The following is a 12,525-nucleotide window of genomic DNA, read 5'->3' as shown; positions in this document are numbered from 1 at the left end:
CAGTTCCAGACTCAAGACAAAGCCTCAAAATCGTATTGTCATTTTTTCATTTTTTTAAAAGAGTCTGGCTGTAATCATTATGGGAGAGATCTGTATGTTGACATTTCTAAAAATGCCTCCACCTTTATTGTCAACAAAATTTGGCAAAGAGGTGGTGGAGCGAGAAATCACATGCACGGTAAGGACTGAATGCCTCCCAACAACCAATTCCATAGGGCTGTCTCCTTACCTGACAATAAGAGCTGTTCAGCAGTGGAATATGCTGACTTGGAGTGTGGTTGAGGCACCTTGCCTGGCAGCTTTTAAGCAGAGGCTGGATGGCCATCTATCGGGAGTGCTTTGATTGTATTCCTGCGTGGCAGAAAGGGATGGTCCTTATGATCTCTTCTAACTCTATAATTCTACTTTTTTTGTCTTGCTTTGTTTCCCATTCCCTTGAATACCCAAGAAAATAAGTCGCTAAGAAAAGTGCTAAACAGATTCAAAGAATATATCTTTATGCCAAGCTAATGATGTCTAAATGGACCCCAAGTATTCAAAAGAAATATATCTGCTAGGGAGACAAAGAGCAAGAAAGGGCTGTTGCCTTTAAACTCTTCTTGTCAAGTTCCCAAAGCCAATGCAATTCACTACTATTTGAAAAATAACACCAGAACATGAGGGCATTTTAGCCAAGTCGATAATTTACAATAAATTACTGTGGGGTGATGCAGGGAGGGTGAACGGACTCCTTCTGTGTCCAGTATAGCAACCGGTGACGTTAATTCTTGTTTCAGATGTAGAAATCCCTGAGCATCCTGAGGCATATCTTAAAATGACCACAAAAGCTTTGAGAACAGCTTCTGGTAGGCACTGCTACTGCATGTGCTCAACATGACAGTCTCCCCTGTGCCGCACGCTATGCTCCTCACTCCGCTCTCATATGCAAGTGTCTGACCTCCCTTGGCTTTTGTTGACACCATGCGCCAGTTGGTTCATGGTGGGATCTCCTTTTTGTTTTTTTGTTTTTTTTTACTCTCAGCACCATCTACATACGTTTCTACATGAATCAAGATTTACACCATTTCTGAGTTTTCTTCATTTCAGCACAGTGGTGGTTATAGTTACAGCTTGGAAACATAATTTTAGAGGCTCAGCAACTACCAGAATCCTCATTGCCCTTTCTGCCTGGAAGATTCTGAAAGCAATAGCATAAACACTCCACTTAGATGTGTGAATGAGTCTAAACTAAATCTTCCTATGTCCAGTCTCCAGAAATGAATGGTTTTCATTGTGTCCACTACAGTTTAGCTGACCTTTCAAGACTTTGGTTCTCATTGGGCAGCCTGGAGCTTTCTTTCTGTACCTGTACCTGGCATCCAGAATGAGCGTTTCTCCAGCTCCATCAAAGGAGTCGCTTTTTGACTCTTTACTTGGTGTAGGCATGCTTGCAGCATCACTCAGGGGCCTTATTCCTAGCAGAGGTGGCCAAAGAGATTTTGTTACCTGAGGGCAGAAAAATCCAAATAGGTTCATTTTTCCTTCCTAGTGAAGTAAAATTACAAAGCCTAGCCAAACAGATTATTGGTGTCTTGGTTTTTAGGACTGTTCTTGGGGTTATTTGAGGAACTGATTCAGAAAATTGCATTGGATAGACCACATCCTCTCTAATTTCTTAGATGTGGTTATCATGATTTTCTGTGAGCAGATGAAAACTGGTGGATGGCATAGGTTTTGTATCTCAAAAACTAGAGCTGATAAGGGAAAACCTGATGCCATTTTTGAAATCAGCAGGTAAAATATACCCAGAAACAGAACTAACAATTCAGGCACCAAAATGTACTTTGGCCAGAGTGATAATTATCAAAATAGTTGAATTATTTTCTCTACCAGATGTGCCAACCAAAGTGGTCACCTCATTCAGCCTAGCTACCCTCAGTCATTGAATATATTATCTTTTGCACTACAATTCCCAAAATTCCCCAACCCCTGTGCTAGGGAATTCTATGAGTCATAGTCAAAACATTAATATTTCCAAGCCTTTTATTAACTCTTCTCATATTGCCTACAGGCATTTTCAGGAATAGCAGAGGAAAGCACCCCCATAACTGCATGGCTGTCATTTCATTGCCCCCGAAACACTGCTGACATATGTTTGCAAACAAGCATGCTTTGCAAGGAGAATGGCGAAACTCATTCCCCCCATATCATTACTTGGTTCTCTCTCTTCTGCAGAATGCTTTTAATTCATTATTTTAAAAATAATAATCTTGTCCCTGACTTATCCTGTTCCCTAATAGCCTATTTTCTGTATATTTATTTTGCAATCTCATGCAGCAGGAACATCTGCCTCTGAAACACATACGTGGCACTCTCCAGAAAGCACAGCATGTCGAAAACATCCGTATAACCAAAGGGAGATGGTAAGGAGTGTCCTAACAAACAACCCAGAAACCAGCACTCCTTATAAACCAGGCTATGTAAGTTCATTTCAAGATAGCAAGGCTTTAAGTATTGAGCTGTGGGTTGTGGGCCTTTTTCATGGGCAGAAGGACCTAGGAGAGGCATAGAGTTGATGAAGCTAAAAGTATCATGTAGGTCCAGATGATTTGTTGTTCTTGGTGCCAGATGTCTGTTTCTATAGTTGTTAATTGCTGTCAAGTTGGCTTTGACCCATGGTAACTCCATGGATAAGAGACTTCCAAGTCGCCCTGCTCGAGTCTTCCAAATTCAGGGCTGTGGCTCCCTTGGTTGAGACTATCCACTTGTAATGTGATCTTCCTCTTTCTGATTGCCTTCCACATTACAAAGCATCATTCTTTCCCTAATGACAATGAGATGCGATTGCTCTTAGGTGTTCTTACCAGTTTCACAAATTTGCCGCTGTATTCAGAAAGTATTAGCCCATAATTACAATAGTGGTTGAACAGGGTAAAGAAGACATTGTTTGTGTATCTAGTGATAAGTTACTAGCATGCAAGTATTACAATTAGTCTTTCTTTCCCTTCTGTGTTGCCATATTCCAGGTAAAACAACTGAGCACTGGAAGTATTGACAGCATAAAAGAGATCCCTGGGATCTTGTCTACTGAACACACCCAAGACACCAACATCATTGGTGTTTCAGCAGTTGAGAAACAGCCAGGTATGTTCACAGTGTTTTGGGGGAATGGAAGGAGCAATAGTTGTAGAGGGGGATTCTTGACATTGTAGTTCAAAGAAACTAGCTTTTCCAGGCTGAAGAGGGGAGTAATATGCATGGCTCCATGTTTGTCTGTGTGTATGTTTGTAAGTGGGGGAAGAACTTCTTCACTGTGAGAGCTGTTCGACAGTGGAACTCTCTCCCCCGGGCTGTGGTGGAGACTCCTTCTTTGGAGGCTTTTAAGCAGAGGCTGGATGGCCATCTGTCGGGGTGCTTTGAATGCGATTTCCTGCTTCTTAGCGGGGGGTTGGACTGGATGGCCCATGAGGTCTCTTCCAACTCTACTATTCTATTCTATTCTATTCTATGGGGTCATTCAGGAATATCTCTAGAATATATGTCCTGTTTCTGGGTATATTTTACCTGCTGATTTCTGTATACCTTCTTGATTGATGGTGACCACATGAATGTCATAAGGTTTCTTTAGGCAAGGGATGTTCAGAGATGGCTTGCTACACCCTTGCTCTGAGTATAGCCTATAGCTCCTGATACTTCTTGTGGCTCCCCTTCCTAGTACTAGCATACTAGAGGAGATATATATAGCATACTAGAGGAGATAGAATCATTTATTGCATTTCTACTGCTCCATCACCCTTTTAGATCAGAGATGGACAAAGGTCAGTCTAAGGGCTGCACCTGACCCCTGAAACTGTTTTGTGCTTCAGAAGCCTCAAATCACATTTCTGAAAGACAAATTGCTTTTAAAAGCATCCAGAAACAGTCTTTCATTTTTTAAATAAGTCACAGGCTCTTCTTGTACTATAGCCTTTAAAACTGTTTTTCAAAACCAGAAGTGGACTTCTGGTTATTTCCAGTTTTGTTCTATTTTTCCATCATTTTTACCTTACATATGGCTTGAAAAGGACCGTGAGGTAGAAATACTCCCAGGTCTTTCAAAGTTCCTCACCCTGTTGTAGGGGGATTCTTCATGGTGTGGCATAAACAAAAGTATGTAAATATATAAACTACCATAGAATCACATCTTAACAGATATTGCGAAGAAAACCCAAGCTCAACGTAAGTTGGAAACAACTTGAAGGCATACAACAACAATACAGTTCATATGTCGCAGAAACTTCAAAGCCCTAAAATTATAGTCTTCTCAGATTTCAGACCTTTTCCATGTAATTATGTAATTAAATGCAGGCTCCATGGAGAGATGGGAGCTGCTTCAAGCCCAAGATCTGAGCAACAAGCTGAGAATGAAGCAGAATTTGCAGCAATGGCAGCAGCTGAACTCTGACCTCACCACCATCAACGCTTGGCTGGACACCATGGAAGAAGAGCTGGAAGGGCTCCAGGAGGAAAGTCCAGCCAACAGCATCCAGGTCATAGAACAGAGGGTTAAGAAGCTGAAGGTGAGTTGATGGTTGTTTTGGATTAGGGTTGCAGTGATAGGCTTTCTGTGAAACCTTTCCAATATAGCAAAAATGTGTTCTTTACAAGAATAGAAATAGGCTGGAGGTATGACCTAGAGAATTATATATCAAGACTTGGTAGAAAAATACTAGTGAATACTGACAAAGATTTCATATGCAACTATACTGTGAATCAGGCAGTGTTGCACTGCAAGTCCCAGTATTCCTCATCATTGGCTGTGTTGCTAAAGCTGCTAGTATCTGCAGTCCAAACAACATCCAAAGGGCACATGATTCCCACCCTTGCTATAAATATATAAGTATGGATTGCTTTTCAGATGTACATAATTAAAATGTACCCAGTTGTACTTTCTGCTTTATTAAGAAAAATGTTAATGAAATTAACAAGATGCTTTAAATTTGGTTTTTGGTGTAAAGTGGGATCCTGTGAATATCTCTTAAGACATCCCCTGATTTATTTTTGAAATATTTTTGCTAACATACCATTTTAAACAGTATAAAACTACATCTAAGGTAATAATGCAAAACAAACATACAAACAAATGTACATTTTACTACAACTACTATCTAAAACTAACTAGCAAAGGGTTATATATGACTTCCAGCTTGCTCATTTATAATTCTGTTATCAGATATTTCATTCTTCTCTATTATTTTTCAAGAAGGAAAACATTAAGATTCTATCAAGTTGTCTACCTTTAAGTATTACTTCTGCTTGTTAAATTCTAATGTCTTACAATGCCTAAAAGTTACTTCTGCCTGTCAGTTTTGTCTCATATATTCAACAACTAAGAAACCCTTATAATAAAACCCCTGTTCTAGAATTGCAGACTAAGGGCCATTGCTTCCTTGATCATTAAATTACAATACTGTTTGAATATGAGTAACTAAAACCGCAATAAAGTTATAGGAGATTACATTTAGGTGACTGTGTAATGAGGTACATAAAAGGATTACTTCTTTAAAAGTAATGCTAGGTTCTGGGCTGATATTGCTGTTTGAGTAATAGTTTAATCTGATTGTTATCCATTTACCGGAAAGAACTTTTAGGAGCTTCATAGAATCATAAGAGTTGGAAGAGGCCTCACGGGCCATCCAGTCCAACCCTGAGTCCCCTGTTGGGTGAGAAGGGCGGGATATAAATATTGTAATAAATTGTAATAAATAAACCCTCGTCAAGAAGCAGGAAACTCACATTCAAAGAACCCCTTTCATAAATTCCCACCCATCCACCCAAGAAAAGATGTGTGCAGAGATTCTTCCAATGTCATATTTCTTCTCTTCCTTATTCATTCATTCGTTTGTCTTGACACAAAACTCTTTCTTCCTCACCAGGATATGCTTAAAGCCTTTGATAATTATAAGGCCCTTGTGCTGTCTGTCAATCTGACCAGCAAGGACTTCAAGCAGGCAGATAGCACCGGGTCCAAAGAACTTCAAAACAGACTTCGACAGGTCAATTTTCGCTGGGAGAAGGCAAACCTCTTAATGGGGAACTGGAGAAAGGGTTTGCAGGAAGCTCTAATGCACTGCCAGGTAAATAGAACGATCATTTTGTCCTATCTTAGTCCATTTACGAGGGTTGTCTAGAAAGTACATTACGTTTTCGTCTGTATGCGCAAGGGTCCAGGCTACGACGGCCATCTTGGTGTCAGGGTATTACGCCACTCAACCGGCATCTAGCCGTGATAGTGAGTGGTTCGTGTTGTATCCCGTTGTGTTGCAGTGGCAGTTTGAAATGTCTGCCTTAATTGAAAATCCCGCGAACTGTGAGGTATGTGCAGTAATAAGGTTTTTGTCTGCCAAAAACTGTAAACCAATAGAAATCTATCAGCAGCTTTGTGAAGTGTATGGGAACAACATTATCACTGAAGGTGGAGTGCGTCAATGGTGTATTCGATTTAAAAATGGCCGAACAAATGTTCACGATGAAGAGCGAAGTGGAAGACCCACCATAGTGACTGCCAAACTTGTTGAAGAAGTCAATGCAAAAGTCCGAGAAAACCGAAGGTTCACAATAACGGAACTCTTGCTTAGTTTTCCACAAATTTCTCAAAGTTTGTTAGACGAAATCATCACTGATAATCTCGGTTAACACAAGTTTTGTGCAAGATGGGTACCAAAACTCTTGACAGAAACCCACAAAAATCAGTGTATGGCTGCAGCGTTAACGTTCTTGGACTCTTACCACAACGATGGTGACTCACTACTTGATTGCATCGTAACTGGTGATGAAACATGGATTAAACATGTGAACTGTGAGACAAAATTGCAGTCAATGCAGTGGGGGGACACAAATTCTCCCCAAAAACCGATAAAATGCTTGCAAACAATGTCGGCAAGAAAGGTTATGGCGACTGGTTTTTGGGACAGGAAAGGTGTGCTTCTTGTGGACTTCCTGAAACAACGATAAACTCAGAAAGGTATTGCCAAACTTTGCAAAACCTTAGAAGAGCGATCCAAAACAAACGTAGGGGAAAGTTGAGCACGAAGATTTTGCTGTTTCATGACAGTGCCCGGCCCCACACAGCAAATCGCACACGTGAAGTTCTGGAATCTTTTAAGTGGGAGTTGTTTCCTCATCCGCTGTACAATCCGGACCTTGCACCGAGCGACTACCACTTGTTTCCAACGCGCAGCTGCAGAAAGAAGTGACCAACTGGTTGAGGACGAAAGCAACAGAATTTTATGTGGAAGGAATTGCCAAGCTCATTCATCGCTATGATAAGTGCCTAAATTTGAATGGCGACTATGTTGAAAAGTAGTATTTAAGTGTGGCTTTCAACTACATATAATAATTTTTTTCCTATACTTTGTTCATTTTTAATTCCAAAATGTAATGTACTTTCTGGACAACCCTCGCATTCTTAAGATGCTGCTGAGTACAGATTCACAAAAAAATCTTGATGTGGGATTACTGGATTGCTGGATAAGCAAACAGGACTATGGAGTCATTATACCTAACCTTTGATTCCGGCTCCTTAATTTTAATACTGTCCAACTTCAACTCCTTCAAAAATTTCAATAAATAATAAAAATTTTCCTGTACTATAATGGTAGTGCAAAGTATTTCATTGCCACCACTGGAATCATGGACCTACTTAGACTGATAGAACATAAAATGTATTCATTTGATTACAATTTATGTTTCCCTCTAACCTGGTATTTCCAACGGTTTGGTCTTCAAAACATTTTGGACTTCAGCTCCCTGAATTCATGACGGTTGACCAAGCTGACTAGGGCTTCTGGGAGTCAAAGCACAAAACAACTGGAAAATCAAAGTTTGGGAACTAATCTAATCAAATTAATCCAATTTAACCTAATCTAGCTGTCATAATGCCAAGGTGCATCTCTTGTTTAGCTGGTGTGATAAAATATCAATATACTTCTTCCTCGTGGCCTCTGTGAATCACATTATTGGGCTTACTCCACTTGTGCAGGCTTAAATGGAAAAACTTTACAAGCTCTCATTTTAAAATTTGGTGGTAACCCCATTTACTCCTCTTTAGGGCATAAGGGGTGCCCTAGCCAGCGGCCTCTCAGTTTCTTTTCATCCACCATTGAAACAGCTTGTTAGGAGCTTTGGCTCTCTGTGTTGTCGTACTCCTCAGACTTTTCCATCATGTCAACATGCACTTCAAAAGATGCAGCTAATGCGCTGCTAAGATGCCCGATAGCAATGGGCACTTGAAATGTCTCCAGTGCCTTGAAGAAGGCCACATTGTGGGCTCATGCCAGTGCAAGCCAGGAAGAACAGGGAAGTGAGGTTCTGCTCTCTCGTCTACCAACAAGCGTTGGACCCATGAACATCGGCTATGCCATCTGCAATTTCATCTAAGGCTTCAAAGACCTCAAAATTGAGGCCAGGTCCTCCTAAACAGTAGATCTCATCTACAGCACAGTCTGCTTCAGCCTCAATAGGTTTGGCTAGGTTGACACCCTTGATTACGGCTGCTCCACCTACATCCTCTTCCATGAGGATTGCCTTAAAGCACTCTTTCAAAGATTCAAGGAGAACACAAGAAGACAAACTGGCACATGTCCTTCAATGCCAGGTAAAGGTTTCAAGGCAGAGCTTGTACAATTTTTCCATTTGAACGTGTGCAGGCAGAGTAAACTCAACTGTGTGACTTCACAGAGGACCACTCGAAGAAACACAGTTACATGTTACTTGTCCTTCTCTGGCTTGGTTTCCACAGGATTTCCATGAGATGAACCAGAAACTTCTGTTGTGGCTGGCTTGTGCAGAGACACGCAGACATCACGCACAGGTTAAGGATCCAAATGCTGATCCTCACAACATACAGGAGAGTCGAAAGGAATTAATGGTAGGTAGAAAATAGGGGTATCATCAGAGAAACAGCTTTTGTTTGGAGTCACTTCATATGATGATGGTGATTGGGATCCTAGAATTTTTTGCTGGCTCCCTAGAGTAAGGGGTCATGTTCTATTTTATTATATGTATGTGGTTAAATATAAATAAATGAAATTGCCAATTGTCATAATACACACACAGCCCTGGGCTAATGATTCAATACAATTATAGCTGCTGTTATCTTATATCTCTCAATGGTTGCTGCTATTTTCCCATTTCAGCAATTAGAAAACGAACTTCTGGAAAGGCAGCTTCAAGTAAACACTCTGCAGGAGATCGCCACTCATTTGCTTGACAAATCAGGTGGAGATTATGCAGAAGCTGATGAGAAGGTCCATGTCATTGGGAAGAAACTAAAACAGCTCCTTGAAGGAGTTTCACAAGATTTAAAGGTTTCACAAGGAAGCCAGGTGAGCATGGCTTTTAGTTTGGGCTTAAATCTATATCCCCTGGCAGGGCTAATAAACCTATGGTGTAAATTTTTGCAACACATAAGAACTTTTCATGCTGTTTTTGCTCCAGGACATAAGTGCATTTCAGATGCAAGGGAGTGAAGTAGATTCTGGAAGGTATCACCAGCTCTCAGAGAAACCTTCCACCTACAGGCATAAGGCAAGCTGTTTTTATTTAGTCTTTGTCCCACACCTGTCATTAAATATTTTTCTGCAATTTGCCAATTCTCCTGTATTAATCTGAAAACTCATGGGAATCACCATAATGTATGCCCATATTACAGGGTGGAGTACAAACATATTTCCTAGGATCCCAGAAGTGACGGGAAAGGCCGAATCATTTTTTATGCCTTCTAATCATTACTGATATATGGTAACACTATCATTGGGTTTTCTTGGCAGGATGTGTTCAGAGGTCTGCTACTACCTTTCCCTTTGGCCGAGAGAGTGTGACTTGCCCAAAGCTGCCCACTGGGTTCCCATACCCGATTGTGGTTTTAACCCCTAGTCTCCCAATATTTTAATATATGCATTTTAATAGTACTATATTGATTATGCATGTTTTAAACTACATGTATCCCACCTTGAGCCATGAGGCGAAACGGGTAACAAATAAAAGCAATAATTATTATAACATTAACATTCTGGCTATTTGAACATCAGTATTTTAAGTATGTTTATAGATTTTAATGGTTTCAAATGTTTATTTTTAATAGTTCATTCTTTAATTCTATTTTAATGTTTGTATGTTTTTTAGATTTTAAAATTTACATTGTATCATTTTTAGTGTTAGCCATTTTGTCTCTCTTTTTAGAGAAATAAAAGTGGGATAAGATGTCCCAGAAGTTTCCATTGAAGAGGAAAATGGAAAATTGTAGTTAAATGTACCTTTATTTACAAAATATTCATTACAAATTTTAGGGTGCCTGAAATTCTGTGTGTGTGTATATATATATAATATTTAAAATATAAAATATAATATTAAATATAATCAGGGTTTGTTAACTTTTCCTATGCATGGAAACTTATGGGACACTGTATTTGTGAAAGCAATTCTTCTACAGCTACAGTTCCTCCTGTACAGAAGTCCTTTGGGATATTAAATAGCTGTTGCTTGCAGTTTACATTTTTTGTGTATTTTCTCCCCTCTCAATAATATTTATATATTAAACATCCACAGGGCGACAGGCAGAAATCATTGGAGAATAAGAGCAGCAGCAATATTAGGTATGGCTTTATGAATTTCCTTACTTGAATGAATAAAAAGAACATTGAAGTTCAATAATAACCTGACAGCCAAGGCATAACCAACATACTATGTATAGTGCAATTATTGTGCCTGTTTCTCTTGTTTGAGTAAATCCTAAGGAGCTAATCAACTGTAGAAACTCTCCCTGGGAGGGTACAACCCAAGAGGAAATGATGGTATAAATGTCCAATATCGTGTGAAACAAAGGTGCTATTCAGCAGTGACATGTGCTGCATGGGAGTCCGATGAAGTCTCCTTCTCTGGAGACTGTTAAGCGGAGGCTGGTTGGCCATCTGTTGGGAGTGCTCTGATTATGTTTTCCTGCATGTCAGAATGGGGTTGGACTGGATGGTCCTTGGGGTCTCTTCCAACTCTATGATTAAGTGATTCTCTCTAAGCAAAGTTTTCTATGTTTGCAGATCGGAGGATGGTGATGAAGCCCATCCTGCTGGTCCCAAGACCCTTTCGTTCTTTTACCGGGTTCTGCGAGCCGCCTTGCCTCTCCAGCTGCTCTTCCTCCTCCTGTTGCTTTTGGCTTCCTTGATCCCTTTTTCCGAGGAAGACTACAGCTGTACACATGCCAACAACTTTGCCCGGTCTTTCTATCCAATGCTGCGCTACATCAACGGACCTCCGCCAACTTAAAATCCCTCCTTTCTCCATTTCTTTTGCACGCAACCAAAATTAATTTTCCTCCCTGGGTGCTCTCTTTGTGCCATTAATATAAGCCCCGGGAGTTCACTTAGTGGAAATTGCTCTGTGACTTCCCATCAGAGTCCATTGGCACTAATGAACATCCCACCTTAAAATCTCTATTGCAGTTGACAGTAACTAAGAAGATTTACCTTCATCTTAATTTTCTGCTGTCTACACAAGGGAGTGTGACCTTAGTCTCCATATAGATTCTTTAGCGATTTCAATACTTGAGATGGGAGGGGATTGAGTGTTAATTAATTGTAGTTTTGTACAGAAAAAAATGCTATTTCTATATATTTTTGAACTGTAAGCAAAAATGCCTGGTACTTTTGCACAATGTGTGATCGGTTGGTCAACAACCTTTATGGTGGATGATCCACTGAATGACAAAAGTGGTATTATGTTAGCATTAAAATAACTTCCCTACTTAATTATCATTTCCCACAATCTTCCAGAATGATAAGCATCACTAAAAGTAATGGGAACAGTGCAATTTAATTGCAATGGGTCTTGCATTTAAGGGTGCCCTGATGGACTGAGCCCATAGCTCATAATGTGAAGAGAAGCCCTTCCAATGGCAGGAACAGAGATCACAAATCTACAGTTGTATTTTGGTACTGTGCAGGGAGAGGTTTAATTTTTAAAAGAATATTTGTTATACTCTAAATAATTTAGCAGCATACTCCAATTAATGTATATATTTCCAAGAGAAAGATTTTAGTACTTAGAAACTGCTGCCTTGTCTGAGGTCTTTTTTACTATGTTTTTCAATATATATGTATATAAAAAGAAATTTGCATGGAGAGGTGGGGTTTATTGTTCAAAGTTTTCTAAAGAATGAAAAAAAAACCCTAAATGTAATTTGTGTTGATTACCGTGTAAGCCTGTGGCTTTTAATAAAAAATGTTTAAGTTTAATCTTTGAACTGTGTACAGTATTCCATTTTTTAAAAAAATTAATAATTCAAGGACACAATCATTTTGATGCTAGTCAGTGGCTCACATGTATAAAGAAAAGGGGGAAACAGCTGAGTCCATGATGTAAAGATAGGGTCATTCAGATCGATCATAAATTGCACATCAATTCCTGAACAATGGAGGATAAATGGAGAAACATGAGGCATGTGCTGAAGAAAGGGTCCAACATAATATCACGTTACTCATACGAGCATTGTAGTATGGCTCCCGTATCCAT

At 39.8% G+C, this 12,525-nt stretch overlaps 1 protein-coding gene across 1 annotated transcript in view; it reads left to right on the top strand.

Annotated features, from left to right (window-relative positions):
- Positions 1 to 12,256, top strand: part of syne2 (spectrin repeat containing nuclear envelope protein 2) — a 325,700-nt gene extending 313,444 nt beyond the window's left edge. The window contains exons 104-113 of the mRNA XM_062967506.1: positions 777 to 845; positions 2,317 to 2,459; positions 3,006 to 3,123; positions 4,327 to 4,538; positions 5,895 to 6,095; positions 8,759 to 8,887; positions 9,156 to 9,344; positions 9,457 to 9,546; positions 10,567 to 10,613; positions 11,055 to 12,256. Coding sequence (XP_062823576.1) covers positions 777 to 845; positions 2,317 to 2,459; positions 3,006 to 3,123; positions 4,327 to 4,538; positions 5,895 to 6,095; positions 8,759 to 8,887; positions 9,156 to 9,344; positions 9,457 to 9,546; positions 10,567 to 10,613; positions 11,055 to 11,280 — 1,424 coding nt within the window. The 3' untranslated portion in view covers positions 11,281 to 12,256. The remainder of the gene's footprint in view (positions 1 to 776; positions 846 to 2,316; positions 2,460 to 3,005; positions 3,124 to 4,326; positions 4,539 to 5,894; positions 6,096 to 8,758; positions 8,888 to 9,155; positions 9,345 to 9,456; positions 9,547 to 10,566; positions 10,614 to 11,054) is intronic.
- Positions 12,257 to 12,525: the final 269 nt, after the last annotated feature.

This window comes from Anolis carolinensis, chromosome 1, assembly GCF_035594765.1.
Source record: "Anolis carolinensis isolate JA03-04 chromosome 1, rAnoCar3.1.pri, whole genome shotgun sequence".
Lineage (NCBI taxonomy): Eukaryota > Metazoa > Chordata > Lepidosauria > Squamata > Dactyloidae > Anolis > Anolis carolinensis.
This window is presented reverse-complemented; position numbering and strand designations above follow the sequence as displayed.